Source organism: Mytilus californianus, unplaced genomic scaffold (genome assembly GCF_021869535.1).
Source record: "Mytilus californianus isolate M0D057914Y unplaced genomic scaffold, xbMytCali1.0.p SCAF_1, whole genome shotgun sequence".
Classification (NCBI taxonomy): domain Eukaryota; kingdom Metazoa; phylum Mollusca; class Bivalvia; order Mytilida; family Mytilidae; genus Mytilus; species Mytilus californianus.
In genome coordinates this window covers 133,490,034-133,505,786 of record NW_026262581.1, presented here as the reverse complement: position 1 = coordinate 133,505,786, position 15,753 = coordinate 133,490,034, and the positions used below count along the sequence as shown (strand labels likewise).

Here is a 15,753-nt window from a genome sequence, read left to right as displayed (position 1 = left end):
AGAGTGCGAAAACCAATGTGTCTTCGGACGACGCCGGACGACGCCAACGTCATACCAATATACGACCACAAAAATTTTTTTGCGGTCGTATAAAAACTCTTTTCAAGCAGTTGCTGAACCATGAAAATAGTCAACAACAATGGACATACATAGTAGACAAACTTCCTTACAAAAGGCATCTGCATACTAGGAATGAAGCATCTAGGTCTTCTATATTTTGAAATATAAAGCTCTATACAAATCGCTTACGCCTTCGCTAGATGGTAATAAGTCTCATTATGAGACTTTCGAAGAATGCAAGACAAAAACCAACAAGAGGCTGTCAGAGTGACAGCAAGTCGTATTTTCCTGCATAAAAATGATATTTGCAAATCTGGACCCCCAAACAGGATCAAGTAAAAATTAAACACACACAACAAAAATAAAATACCACATAACAACTGAGACATCTACCTTCAAAACACACACGACTTAAAAATAATAGTTATAAAGAAATTTTTGACAACTCCTGACTAAAATCAATTGAATAGATACAATCATTGATAGACTACCTATCCATATACTTATAAATTACACCAATTCTGTTCAAAGGGAAATAACTCAAAATAAAAATAAATCCTATAATAAGTATCACTTTTCACTGCTGGAGGTCTACAACTCAACAACGAGAAACTTGACCTTCATTTAGTCACAGGAAACAACGTATCTAAATTTGAAAAGATTTCGTCAAAGCATTTTCATGTTAATGAACAGACACTGTTTGGCAGCCACCCACCCACCGTACATCCCCAAATCAATAACCGATTTTTCCTTCAAAAATCCTGTTAAAAATTATAAACATGTAGAAGACTTTGACGAACTTCATACTTTATACAGAGCTCTGAGAATGTGTTTTTTAGGGATTGATAAAATCTAGAGACTCACTTATAGCATCAACCAGTTGTAGAAGTTTTATAAAAATGCAACAAGTGTTCCTCAAGTTATCACCCAGAAACAACAAATTGCACCTTAAAGCTCTACATTTTCAGTCTAGGTTTTAATTTTTTCAGCAGCTTTGCCCTTGACCTTTCATCCATTGGTCTAAAAATATAAATCTTCAATCTGTACATGACATTTTAAATCAACAAAAGAAAACTTCATTCAGCAGCTGCGCCCTTGATGTTTCGTCTATTTTCTTAATTCTTTATCCTTCAGTGTTTCCCTAAATATTTAAGTAGAAACCACAGTGCATTGTATGCTATGGTTTTATTGATAACTTTCATAATTGATAGATTTTCTACTGGCTTCTTAGATAAACATGATCCATCTAAGTTTAAGCTTCTTAGATAAACATTATCCATTTAAGTTTAAAACAAATTGGATAGTGTTGCATTGCAGACCAACAATACTTAATGAGGAACTCGCTTCTTGAATAACCAGGAATTTGCGATTTGAGCATAGTAGTGATCTTAAAAGAAATGATATAAATGGCAATTAAATACACAATATACATAAATTAGTTATCACAAATATTTTATATAATATGTAAGAACCACAGTGATTTATTTTATAAATCAGACAAAACTTTTTCTTGTACGTAATTACACAAAAATACATACATAAAATTAAATCTAGAACAACTGCATATGAAAGCACTGAAAAATGACTAATTGTTTTGAACTAAATGATTCCTCTTTTGGGATTTGCCCATCCTGGGATTTCAATCATCTAAGAGAACATATGGCAAAATATGTAATGGTTCATCTGAATATGATAAATTTGTAAATAATTGTGTCCAGTCATACCACTCGCCATTTGAATCAAGATTTCCATTCACACTAGTCCATTGTTCATTATGCAGTTTATCAATTATGTCTTCAGAAACAATGCCTCGATCTGGAATATCATAATCACTGTCAACATGTAACACATTATCATAATCAATCGGTGGGAGATTACTTTGAATTTCTTCTAATGAAGGAAGTTTAATGCCTTTAGAGTCTTGATCAGTTTGTTCATGTGATCGAACTTCATCAGAGCGATACACAATATCTCCACCTGAACTATCAATAACATCAACACTAGATTCACCTTTTCCACTTTCCAGAGATTCACTATGGTCATCACATCTAAAAGGAGTCATATCCACTGCTGAACTTGGAGTTACAGATGTTTGTAGAAATTTTTGGACAAGATCTGACTTTGTCTGACTTAAATTTGCATGTGATCTACTTGGTGTGGAAATATCAAGTAAAGAGGGTTCTAACATCCTCTTTTTATTACGTTTTGGTCTTGCACCAGGTGGCAGTGCGGATTCTGGGACGTCACTTTCCTTCACAATTTGATTAGTTTCTATTTGTTTTATTATATCACTGCCAACAGATGCACTCCCACTTCTGGCTTGAAGTTCAGCAATTATTTGTGCAGTTGTTTTCACTTTTGGAGTTTTGTTAGTCTTGTCCATTGAAAAGTCAGTATTTACAGACAAACTTACATTTTTCCTCGAAGGAAAACTTTTATTTAAACTAGCTTCAGATGGACTTCGTGATAATGAGCCATTTGTTTTTTGCGTATTGCTATTTGAACTCGATTTTACAGCACCATTCATTTTTGAATAATCTACACAATTGTCAATTTTTGCTGTTTTGTTCTGAGACTCATCTGAATATTCCTTTCGTGCACGTTTTCTGTTTGCAATATTTGTTTTAGACAATTTTTCATCAATATTTCTGTTTTTTGCTTTTCCATTCAGTTCTGGGGAATGTTTAGAACGATGTGGAAGTTTTTCACTACAAGCACTTGATAAACTTTCTTGAGACATATTTCTAGTCAATCTACATGAGTTTTCAGTTCGAGATGAACTTGGTGGGCGGAGAGGAGTATCTACTGGAGTTGATGGCCTACTGCAAGAAGACACAGGGGAAACTGCTGGCGATCTTGAATCATTTGAAAATGTCATGTTTGGAGAAATTGCAAACTTTGGTGTACTATGTAATCTTGGTGACGATGTTGGTGTGGATCTCAAACTTGGAGAGAGAGTTTGTTTAAAATATTGAGGCATACTAGGAGTGTTTGGTTTGCTCTTAATGGCTGGAGTATTTGGTTTGACTTTTTGTTGCAATGTTGGTGTATTTGGCTTGGATGAAGGAAGTGATGGTGTGTTTGGTTTGCTTCCTGGCAGTCTTTTAACCTGACTAGACTTTACATAGGCTGGTGATAATGATCCCAATGAAGGACTTTGTAAATTAGCAACATTTGGATGAACAAGGCGTTCACCATTATCCCCATTTACAATGGGATTGTCAGAATTAATCAAATGTTGCCAATTTTTCACTAACTTTTTAGCTCTTTTAGCTAATTGTTCATTTTTTGTTTTCTTTCTCAATTCATTTACATATCTCCCAATTCGTGTTTGCTGAAATAGAAAAAAATATTGTCTTAACAGAGAAACATGGACTTGCTGAAAGGTCACCTCTTCTCTTAATTAATGTGAAAATAAATCAAGCACATTTTGAAAATTCTTTGATGTGGAATAATTTAAATCACATTTAAACTGAAGAAATTCATGTCTATACTATAAATGAATAATGAAGTTGTCAACAACTTTTTTTCCCCTCTCATTGTAAGAGATCTAAATGTTCCTAGTTCTTGTGTTCAAAGGTTTTCAGAAATTATAATTTTGATTTGGTCTGCAGTATATGAACCTTTCTCACTCATGTTTTGTTGTTCAGACTTAAATTATGTATAGTGTATTTCCATTGGGTTTTTATTTAGGTTCAGTTGTATTATTCAGGTCCAAGATTTAAGGTCACAAGCATTTGATCAGGTAGGCAGATTTTCACTTTTTTACCATTTCAAATGAATTTAGGTTTAATTTATATACACATTTTTTGTACAATACATATTATGCCTTGGTGATCTAGTGTAAGAGCAAGTAAGGGTCAGCTCAGTCAGAATGCTGTGCCAGAGATGTTGTGTCAAGTCTTAAATAAACTGTAAATTAGCTCAATATAATATTGGTTAGTCATGTCGGTGTAGCTACTAGCTCTATGTAGACTTGTTATAATTCAATATTTAATTTCTGCAGTTGGGACATTAGCCAATCAATCAATCTATATAATACCGTACAGTTTATGTGCATTTATAATACGAGGACATGAAATGTGTGTATACATTTTGTAAACTGACGATTCTTACCTCCAGTGCTTCTCTAGACATAGGATATTTCTCCAATATGGAGATAACAGCCACCACTGTTGCCATGTCAACAACCTGAAACAAAGGAAAGTTTTTTTAATACAGAAATATATCATACAGTAATATAATATACTCCTTTTAAACACATGTGGCCTATTTCATATCAACTATGCACATTCCAAAATATATGGTGTACTCTTGGCTGGAGGGGATTTGACTCGAATACGGTTAGGGCAACAACACATTTAAGGGATTACAGATATCATTAGTGACCTAAATGTACTAATACTACGTATGCCTGTAATACATGTTTGTAAAGGAACCTTTACAAACTTTCACTCAAACTTTAACCTAATGACATTGTCAACCAGTTCATGTATTGATGTTTTCTTTTAACAAAGCATGCACATGCCTTCTATTTATCCATTTGTTAATACATTACATATCATTAAGCCTAGGCATCCTCAGAGTTGCTGGTCAAACATCACTATCAACAATACAGAACACTTCAATAACAACATCCTACTTTATTCTTAAATAGATATGACAAAAAATTCTTGTTTTGCTATATGAAATTCATAAAAAAATATGGCATTAAAAAACGTATATAATAAACTGTTATCACAGTGATATGTCTCGCCTTTTTGTAATTTTGATAATGCAAATGCTGAAATTAAAATAGCAATACTTTAACATGTAAGTTTTGCAAATATTCAAAGTCGATGAACCATGACTGAAAGAACATGGCTAAACAATCTCCATGGAAATGAGATGTGCCAATGCTAATACAACTGCATACCAAATACCATTGACTTATTATAAGTCATTTCCTTTAAACAAACCTAAACACAAACATTAACTTGTAAACTATGTAAAAATTTCAGTCAATGAACCATGATGAGGGGGTGGGGGCTATATAATCTCCATGGAAACAATACTTACAAATGCTTTCAGAAATATTTCTATCTTTAACCATTGGTATGCAATTTTTCTAACTCATCTTAGGATTATTTATAATATTGATATTTGATAAAAAATTATATGAAACTGAAGATGAGTTTCATTTCATTTTCATGATACTACTAAAGAAATTGTATTCAATTGCCCAAAGATGGAGAATTTCTCAATGTTGACATGGTTGATACAAATTCTAATTTCTTTTGATATTTTTAGAAGGGGTATTGATTTTTAATATCTTCTTTTTTTCTTTTAAATGATTTTGACATGATTGGAAATAGAAATCTTCAAATGAAGGTGTAGTATATTTCTTACTGAAGTTTGACTTAATAATTTCCAGAAAGAGGCATTCAAATCAAATTGATTTAAAGTCGGTAAAAAAGCATACAATTCAGTAAAACATAAGCTCTTTAGACCTTTTAAAACTGACTTAATTGTAAATGCACTTTTCTAACAACAAAAATTAAATAACTTATTTTTATCTACATTGGTGATGATTTTACATTGAGAAAAAAAAAATGCCCAGGTTAGATTGCATATTTGTTTATTGTTTCCAGCAAATTAATTTTAATTGTAAGTTAAATGAACCTATATTATTGAATATTAACAGATGATTATAACACTGATTTAACAAGTAAAATAGACCCTGCTTGCATTTTAATACATATTTAGGTCTTTCCGCTTTTCTGTGGAAAGACCTATTGTATTTGTTCTGATTATAAGGTCTTTCCACTTTTCCGTGTTCTGATAATTTTTTTTTTCTCCCTCTAATTTTTTTTCATGCGCAGTATTATTATTTCACAATGTGTTGCTAAGATTTTTGAAATATGATATTGAACAGTTTATATGCTTTTAAAACTGACCCTGTTGAACCGAACACTTTTAATTGTGAGACTTATCTCCCCCAACACTGTTTTTCTTGTGTCCACTACTCCTTCGCAACCATAAAAGATTACGTCAAATCTATTATACCAAATTGCTCGTTATATCTTCAGGATGTTGAGAATAATTTTGACCAAAGCTATCTGGAGACTCCATATGAGAGTTATTCCCCCTTATGCATTTGATATAAGTGATATGCATTTCTAACTGGTAAACCATTAGTGATAGAGACCTAGGGTCTTTTGATTTGAGGTCCTTGGTAAAAAAAGAAAGAAAAGGTCAAGGTCATACCCAAATTTTGATTTGGCTATTTTCACTTTTTTTAAAAAACCGTATAAGATATAGACAACATATTTTTATTAAATTGTTAGTTGCGACATGTCGTAACACATACATTTTGGTTGAAAGGGTAAGCTGACATTAAATGGGAGTTTTCTCCCCTATGATATTTAAAACTACGCGTATGGTGATATAACTCATTAACCAAATATAATAAAGACCTAGGGTCTTTTGATTTGATGTCCTTGGTTAATAACCTTGAAATTGAGGGTCAAGGTCAAAGTTGAATTTGACGTTCTAGATTTTGATCTTTGCTTTAACTTCATATTTATATACGATAAAGCCATGGGACTTTTTGTATTAGGTTGCAAGGCATATGACCTTGAAAATTCCAACCACGTAAACCGGAAGTAGCTATTTTTTGTACTTATTTAATGTAAAAGTATATAGAACCAGATATTTCTGGAATCAGTGTCAAGTAAACTATCAAATAATACCAAAGTGACATTTTTCAGACTGAAAGTAACAAATTATATTCCTTATTTCAAACAAAAGTGCATAGAAACCATATATTTTTTAAATCAGCATACAATTAGCTACCATTTGACACTGGAAATGACATTTTAAACTGGATTTTAATATTTTTGTATCAAAAGATATCGTTTCGGGTGGAAAGACCTTCAATTGAACAATTGGTTTTTAATTATTATTCTTTTTTTTTCTTTCGCCAATTTTGTTCTTGCTTATAATTTTTGTTTCGCAATATTTCTTATATTTTATTGTAGTGTATGCGCTTTTAAATTTCACCCTGCTAAGCCGAACAATTCTCTGTGTAAGAGTTATCTCCCCATTCATTGTTTATCTTGTGTGTGCATCTCAGTATGTCAGTGTTACTCATAAACCGTTAGCCATAATGACCTAAGGTCTTTTAATTTGAGATCCTTGAGTCATAACTTGGAAATTGAGGTCAAGGTAATATTCTAAATTTTTCCCTTTGAGAGTGTGTGCATCTCCTCTCAAACTATGAAAGCTAGATACAAAAGAACTGATGCAAAATGTTTGGGTTGTTGAGAGGAAGAATTGGTATATTTGGTCCAAAGCTATCTGATGATATCTTATAGTTATTGCCCCTAAAATGTTAAAATCTAAGGTAAATCTAATATAACTTCATACTGGTACATGATAAAGCCATGGTGATTTTTGCAAAGGGTTGAGTGACATATGACCTTCAAAATTAAAGAACCTGTGTGAGCACGCTCACATACCCCACACCCCTACATTGTCACTAGATAAACAAAATCTCACCAGATTCCTAAGTTCAAAGACTCATAACTCTACAAAAGTCAACTGATAAAAAAATTTCTTGTGGATATGCACATTTACATATTATGTCCTCATTAACTACAGTTTCATGAAATTCTGTTGTGTGGTTTCAGAGTAGTTGCAATGACAAACTGTTGCAGTAGTATATTGAGGCCAATAAGTTCAAAGGGGCTTAACTCCTAGAAAAATAAAATGCTCCGCAGGGCGCAGCTTGATACGACCGCAGAGGTCGAACCCTGAACAGTTGGGGCAAGTATGGACACAACATTCAAGCTTGATACAGCTTTGCATTTGGATCGTGATTAAATATTTGACACAGCATAGGTTTCTGACACAGAATGAATGTGGTCTAAGAACTTAAAAATTTTAAATTGGACATTCACCTATTATGGTCCAATATCCAAAATCTAAATACATGGTTAGATTCAGCATATCAAAGAACCCCAAGAATTCAATTTTTGATGAAATCAAACAAGTTTTAATTTTGGACCCTTTTGACCTCAATGTTGACAAAGTTGATAACGGGGCCCAAAAATCAAAATACATGGTTAGATTCAGCATATCAAAGAACCCCATATATTCAATTTTTGTTGAAATCAAACAAAGTTTAATTTTGGACCCCGATTTGGACCAACTTGAAAACTGGGCCCATAATCAAAAATCTAAATACATGTTTAGATTCAGCATATCAAAGAACCCTAAGAATTCAATTTTTGTTAAATCAAACTAAGTTAAATTTTGGACCCTTTAAACCTTAATGTAGACCAATTTCAAAACGGAACCAAAAATTAAGAATCTAAATACACGGTTAGATTTGGCATATCAAAGAACCCCAATAATTAAATTTTTGATGAAATCAAACAAAGTTTAATTTTGGACCCTTTGGACCTCAATGTGGACCAATTTAAAAACGGGGCCCAAAATCAAAAAACTTAATACACGGTTAGAATCAGCATATTAAAGAACCGCAAGAATTCAAGAATAAAACCCCATTGAAATTGGTCAAGAAATAAGCAATTTATACGAAGTATCTTCTTTTGCACAATACTGTGCAATTGAATATTTCTTGCTATTGCGCAATACTGTACATTTGACAATTTCTTGCTATTGCGCAATATTGTGCTATTGGATATTTCTTGCTATTGCACAATACTGTGCAATTGAAGATTTCTTGCTATTGCGCAATACTGTGCAATTGAAGATTTCTTGCTATTGTGCAATACTGTGCAATTGAAAATTTCTTGCTATTGCACAATACTTATTATATAATAATTTACACATCCTGTTTGGTGTGTATCTCCTACCATATCATTATTATTTGCTTTTAAATATAAAACAGAAATAACCAACTTAAAATGGAAAATTTTAAAAGAAAAAAAAAGAAACCACCCCCCCCCCCCCCCAAATTTTTTGAACCCCCTTATGATTCATCACCCCCAAACTCAATCCCAGCCTTCCCTTTGTGGTATGGTACCTTGCAGTACAATTTCAGAGAGATCCATACACTTGAACACAACTTATTGTCTGGAAACTAGAAAAATGCTTATTTTTGGCCCTTTTTCCTAAACGTTTTGGGCAATTACCCCCAAACTCAATTCCAGCTTTCCCTTTGTGATATGGAACCTTGTAGTACAATTTCAGAAAGATCCATACACTTACAAGTTATTGTCATGAAACTAGAAAAATGCTTGTTTTTTGCCCCTTTTTTTGAGGAAATTACCCCCAAAATCAATCCCAGAATTCCTTTTGTGATATGGAACCTTGTGGTACAATGTCAGAGAAATCCATACACTAACACACAAGTTATGTCTGGAAGTTACAAAAATGCTTATTTTTGGCCCCTAATTCCTTTACTGTTGGTACCATAACCCCCAAAATCAATCCCAACCTTCCTTTTGTGGTATTGAACCTAGTGGTAAAATTTCATAGAGATCCATTCACTTAAACTAAAGTTAGAGTGCGAAAACCAATGTGTCTTCGGACGACGCCAACGTCATACCAATATAAATTTTTTTGCATTGAATCATAATTTCCTGTCGATATGCACATCTACATAGTATGTCCTTATTAACAACAAAGTTTCATGAAATTCTGTTGTGTGGTTTCAGAGGAGTTGCGATGACAAACTGTTGCAGTAGTATATTGAGGCCAATAAGTTCAAAGGGGCATAACTCCTAGAAAAAAAAATTGAATCATAATTTCCTGTCGATATGCACATCTACATAGTATTTCCTTGTTATCTACAAAGTTTCATGAAATTTTGTTGTGTGGTTTCAGTAGCAAATTATCTCTTAAGTTTAAGTCAAAAGTATATACAAACCATATGTTAATCAGTATGACGAAATCTAGGATTGGATACCAATAGTAACTTTAGGTTAACCGGAAGTAGCTTCTTATCAATTATTTAGAAATGTAATGTGAAAACCCTTCAATTGTTCAGAGTCTCTGAACAATTGGTTTTTAATTTGTTTATTGTCTATTCTATGCAAAAATAAACTGCTTCGCCAAGCACAGCTGGATACGACCGCAGAGGTCCAAACATGAACAGTTGGGAAAAAAATGGACACAATATTCAAGCTTGATACAGGTCTGAATTTGGATTGTAATTAAATAATTGACACATTATAGGTTTCTGACACAGAATAAATGTAGTCAAAGAACTTAAAATTGGTTATATGATTTGAATTTATATTCAATTGAAGATTTCTTGCTTTTGTGCAATACACTTTGCTGTTGCGCAATACTTAGTAAATCTGTTTTCAGACTATATACAAAGAATTAGCAATTGTGACCCCCAATTTTTCTTTGGAAAATTGACAATTTCTTAAATCTTGAAGAAAAAAAATTGATACCCCCCCCTTTTTCCAAAAATAAATATTTGAAGAAATTTTCTTGTTAATTTCTTAAATCTTGAGGATAAAAAATTGTCCCCCCCCACTTTTTCCAAAAAAAAAAAAGTAACATTTGAAGAATATTTTCTTTTTCAATACACTTAAACACAAGTTATTGTCTGAAAACTAGAAAAATGCTTGTTTTAAATCCTTTTTGGCCTCTTATTCCTGAACGGTTTGGACAATTACACCCAAAGTGAATCCCAACCTTCGACTTGTGGTATTGAACCTTGTGGTACAATTTTAGAGCAATCAATATATTTATACACAAGTTATTGTCCTGAAACAAGAAAAATGCTTGTTTTGGGCCCCTAATTCCTAAACAGTTGGGACAATCACCCCCAAAAACAATCCCAACCTTTCTTTTGTGGTATTGAACCTTTTGGTAAAATTTCATAGAGATCCATACACTTAAACGTAAGTTATTGTCCGGAAACCAAATGTCTTCGCACTATGACAACGCAGACGATGACATGATAGCAATATACGACCCCAAAATTTTTTTGCGGTCGTATAAAAATGCATCTTTTTAATCCTTATTTAATCATTCATCTTTGAGACATAATGTACAGAATAATTTTATGTAGTGTAGATCAAAAGTAATTATAGGTTTACTAATGAGGTTAAGTGTATCAAGTTAGGTGTGTAATAAAGTGTGTATTTAATTATGTAACACAAGAGATATTAACCATGGTCAATTGAGATTGGCATTACAGTGGAGTTGATTCCAATAAATACTCCCATCTTTAAAGGAAATTGTTTGAAAAATAATGAAAATAGTCTATCAAACTGTATTGTATCAGTCATCTTAATTACTTGCCTGAGGAAAGAATTAGAATGATAGCATTTCAAATAAATGAGAATGTGTCCATGGGACACAAATGATGACCCCCGCTTGCATATAATGATATAAAGGGACATAACTCAAGAATGGTAAAAGTGATGCTACCCAAATTCATATTTGTGGTAATAAGCATTGTGTGTAAGTTTCATAACATTTAGTTGAGGCAAACTTAAGTTAAAGAATGGAAACGAAAAATTCAGAAATATTTCCATTTGTAAAGGGGCATAACTCTAGAAAGGTAAAAGTGGCACCACCCAAATTCAAACTTGATCTGTGTTTTGTGACAATAAGCATTGTGTATAAGTTTCATAATATTTGGTTGAGGCAAACTAAAGTTAGAGAACGGAAACCAATTTTGGGACGTACAGACCAACAAAGGTAAAACTTGATGCCCCCTCCACTCCGGCAGGGGCATAAGAAGTGTGGGAATCAACTTTGATATCAATACACATCTTGTACCAAATTGTATTCAATAATTTATAATTACACAATTAGATACTGATAAAATACTTGCATAATTTTTATCAACTGATTAAAATTGATATATTACTTTTTCACATTAATTCATAAATAATAATTTATTATAAATTTTGATTTACTAAGGAACTATATGCAAGTGTATAGATAAAATTAAGTAGCTGTGCCACCAATATTTTCTTAATTCAAGGACAAATTATGAAATAACATGTCAAAAGTTGGCAATATATGATTAAAATGGTGTACAAAGTTTCTGCAAGTCAAAAAAACACATTAGTTTCATGATATGTCTTCAACTTAGAATTCTGCACCACATCAAAATCGGGAGTGATCACATAGATCCAGCAAGGCTGAATAAAAAAAAACCTTAAAAATATTATAAAGTGATTGGTGTGTAGTAAATAGATGTATATTGAAGATGGTGGGGTTGGATTGGGATTCAGAAAATAAAAGGGTTTTGCTTTAATCTTCATGTTTGTTTTTAAAAACATATATAGCCATATGCGTTTAAGTGCAATATTGCATTTATTTGACATGAAGTGTTGCAAAACTAACTAGACATCATTGAGATGGGAGCCATCTCTGTGGGCCCTGCTGACCTTGAACTTTGACCTAGGAAGTTGTACAAACATTATGACAAACCCTCTGGTCAGGGCTTCCAAAAAATATTTGAGCCAGCTGGACATTTTATGTCTTATCCCGATTTTAATCCCTTAAGACTTAATAACAAAAGTTAATTATGGACCATGGTAATCAGTTGGCCATCATAGAACCAATGATTGACATTAAAAAACGATATTAAACTTTACTTTGATATAAACTCGATGTTCTGACGTAAAATGTTAAATTGACAGTGCATCATTCGAAGTGTGCAACATCAGCGTACTAATATCTGTCTTAGACTCTTTATTTGTGCAAAATAACGTTGTCAAAAACTTAACTTTCGTTTTTAAAAAGCACATTTCCTAATACCGGATGTTGACTTGACAATGGTAAAACATGGACCAGAGACGGATACGTAAAATCTGTGTACGTTTACAAAGCACGATTGAGTTTAAATAGCTCTTTCCACGTTTTTTCTTCAAGAAAATACTCAAAATGAACGTTAGATAAAGGTATCAATGATAATTTTATCATTTTTGAAGAATTAGGATGCATGATCAAATTTCCCACCTGCGCACTCGTCACGAAAAAGACGTGTACTACTTCAAACAACGCGGTTCTGACGATTTTTCGTTTAAAATCTTTTAAAATTTTTCATCAAATCATATTTATAAACGTATTTCTGACAATTTTAATCTTTCTGACTAAATTAATTAGATGCAAACCGCTTAAATGTAAGAAAATAACTTTGAATAGACCGATCAATGTCCGATACAAAATAGGTTTACCTGTTGCCTGAACAGGTAAATTTCAGCTGTCCGACAACTAATAAACCTTGATTAAAATGATAATGTATGTACTTAATCATCATGTCACTTTTATGACCGAAGATTGTGTGACTGTTTACGGCAAAAGGTCGGGTCAAAAAGATTGAACTTCCAATTTTTTTTTAATTATGTTTAAATGACCGTCTCTTAAGGAAGCCTTGAAAACTAAAAGTAGATGACCGTTTCATGCTTTTCCCAGACGGGCAATGTCCGGTAAATTTATAAATGTCCGGAATATATGACAGTTTTGGAAGTCATGCCTCTGGTGTTGGTTAATATACATGTCAAGTATAAAGTATGAAATTATAACTGTTCTCTAGATATAGAGCGGACACAATTTTTTACCGACGGACAGACTGATCACTATAGGGCGACCTGCCACCAGGCGGGTCCCTAATTAAAACTAGCTGTTTTTCTTTTTTAACTTTCCTTTATAGTTTGTTCTGATGTTGTGCTGTTTCACCACTGTCCCAGGTTAGGGCATTTTCGCTAGCCAAGACTTACCATCCGGTCCCTCTACTCTTCACCCTTGGCAGATTTAGTTTGAATTTGTGTGTACAGCTTTGCACATTCTAGTAAATGATAGAAGTCACGGCCACTCCGACTACATAATTTAAGACCAATGGCAGCACTTAAAACTCTTTTCAGTTAGGTGTAAAAATGGTTGTGTCCAGTGGTTTTGTGAAGCATGATACACAAAAATACTTGGACAATCCAACATTTGCACGAGGAACATACCCAAGAGCTTCAATCAGTTGATAAAAAACTTTTAAAAGTGTCATTAAATATCATCCTATGTTTTGGCTGTAAAGACTTGTTGCACAATTTGCATGTGGCAATTGTTTAATTATATTTTCCAAATTGACACTTGATCATCTTTCAGGCACTTTTTGATTGGATGCAGCCAGTTGCAACTGCGACCAATGGAAATAAAATACCTCTTGGACCTGATATTCTTACTTAATCCACCAAGGGCGAAAAGAGTAAGGGAACCGGATCGTAACCCTTGGCTAGCGAGGATGAGTTTGTGCCCAAATCAGGATCTTGTAATTCAGTGGTTGTCGTTTGTTGTTGTACATCTTATTTTTTGGACTTAATTTGAATTGCCCCCTTAGTACATTGTATCTTCTCTTTTTTAAGCTATACAAGCTTCAAAACCTGTAACAGACTTTGAACTAGCTTTCAGCAATTGCGAGTACTCTCAGATCTGTACTTTGTGTCTTTGCTTTAAATCAATCTGATGAGTTAAGCCCTTTTTGAATTTTCTTTATAGTTTGTTCTTGTGTATTGCTTTTCCTGCACTGTATGGCTACCAGGTTGGGTGCCCGCAAAATTTTGTAATTCCCTGGTTGTTGTTAGTTGCTGTTAAATCATATTTGTTTTTGTTTATTTTGTTCATAAATCAGGACATTAGTTTTCTTGTTTAAATTGTTGATCTTTTGTCATTTAAGGGCCTTTTTTAGCTCAATGTGCAGTGTGGGTTTTGCTCATCCTTGTAGGCTGAACAGTGACCAATAGTTGCTAACTTCTAAGTCTTAGGGTCTCTGGTGGAGAGTTGTCTCAGTGGCAATCATACTTATCTAATAATTTTTTATATAATGAATTTACACACTTTTTAACAGTTTTACTTGTGATGTAAATCTCATCTACCATAACAGCAATCAGAAACAAAGGTAAACTTGGTTGATGAATTGTGGAAGCCATGCACAGGTAACATACTAACATTTCTTTGTTAGGTTAAATGTATGTCAATAAATAAAATACAATGTAGTTTCAGCAAAAAATCATAAAATCTAAAATATGAAATAGAACTACTATACAATACATATAAACTACTTTCAGTTATCATATTTCCCAACAGGGATGAGATATCAGTGAACTATAATCAATATGCATAGATCAAATTAATTAATTTGCTTAATATGTAATTTTGAAATAAGAATAATCTCATCTGGAGAATTTCGTTAAATTAACTGTAATCAATTTTCATATTTTACTTAAGAAAATTAACACATGCATGTTTTGCCAATCATCGGGAAATAGTTTGTTTCAAGCTGGTCGAACACAACATGGGAGCCATGCACAACTTCACCATGGGACAATTTTATATTTCAATTATCCCCGTTAATTTCTTACATTATTTTCCTCATCAAGGCCCTTCAGCAACTTCTCCTTTAATTCGTGCGGACTGCACTGCATTGGGACGCCAAAAAGCCCCCAATTTAAAGGATTTCAGCCAGCTGAACGACTGATGTTGTCCGTCCAGTATGGCGGACTTCCATACATTGCAATTGTACGGATATCTATAGCGCACTGGCATCTGGGAAGTCTCTCTCCAGTGTCGTGACGTAAAGTGACGAACGACTGGACTGAGCAGTGCGCGATTGTAGACCACGTGGTTACGATAATACGATATCAATGACGTAGAACTTCTCATCTAAATCTATACCAAAATATTTTTTTCATTTATTGTTCAGTAGAATGATACTATATT

The 15,753-nt window shown here is 33.1% G+C and overlaps 1 protein-coding gene across 1 annotated transcript; it reads right to left on the bottom strand.

Annotated features, from left to right (window-relative positions):
• Positions 1 to 1,495: 1,495 nt before the first annotated feature.
• Positions 1,496 to 15,618, bottom strand: LOC127735193 (mediator of RNA polymerase II transcription subunit 26-like). Its single transcript, XM_052245319.1, has 3 exons — positions 15,396 to 15,618; positions 4,177 to 4,251; positions 1,496 to 3,394 (listed from the first exon to the last, which is right to left on the bottom strand). Exons 1-3 carry the CDS (start codon positions 15,456 to 15,458, stop codon positions 1,700 to 1,702), a joined length of 1,833 nt encoding a protein of 610 aa, XP_052101279.1. The 5' UTR covers positions 15,459 to 15,618; the 3' UTR covers positions 1,496 to 1,699.
• Positions 15,619 to 15,753: the final 135 nt, after the last annotated feature.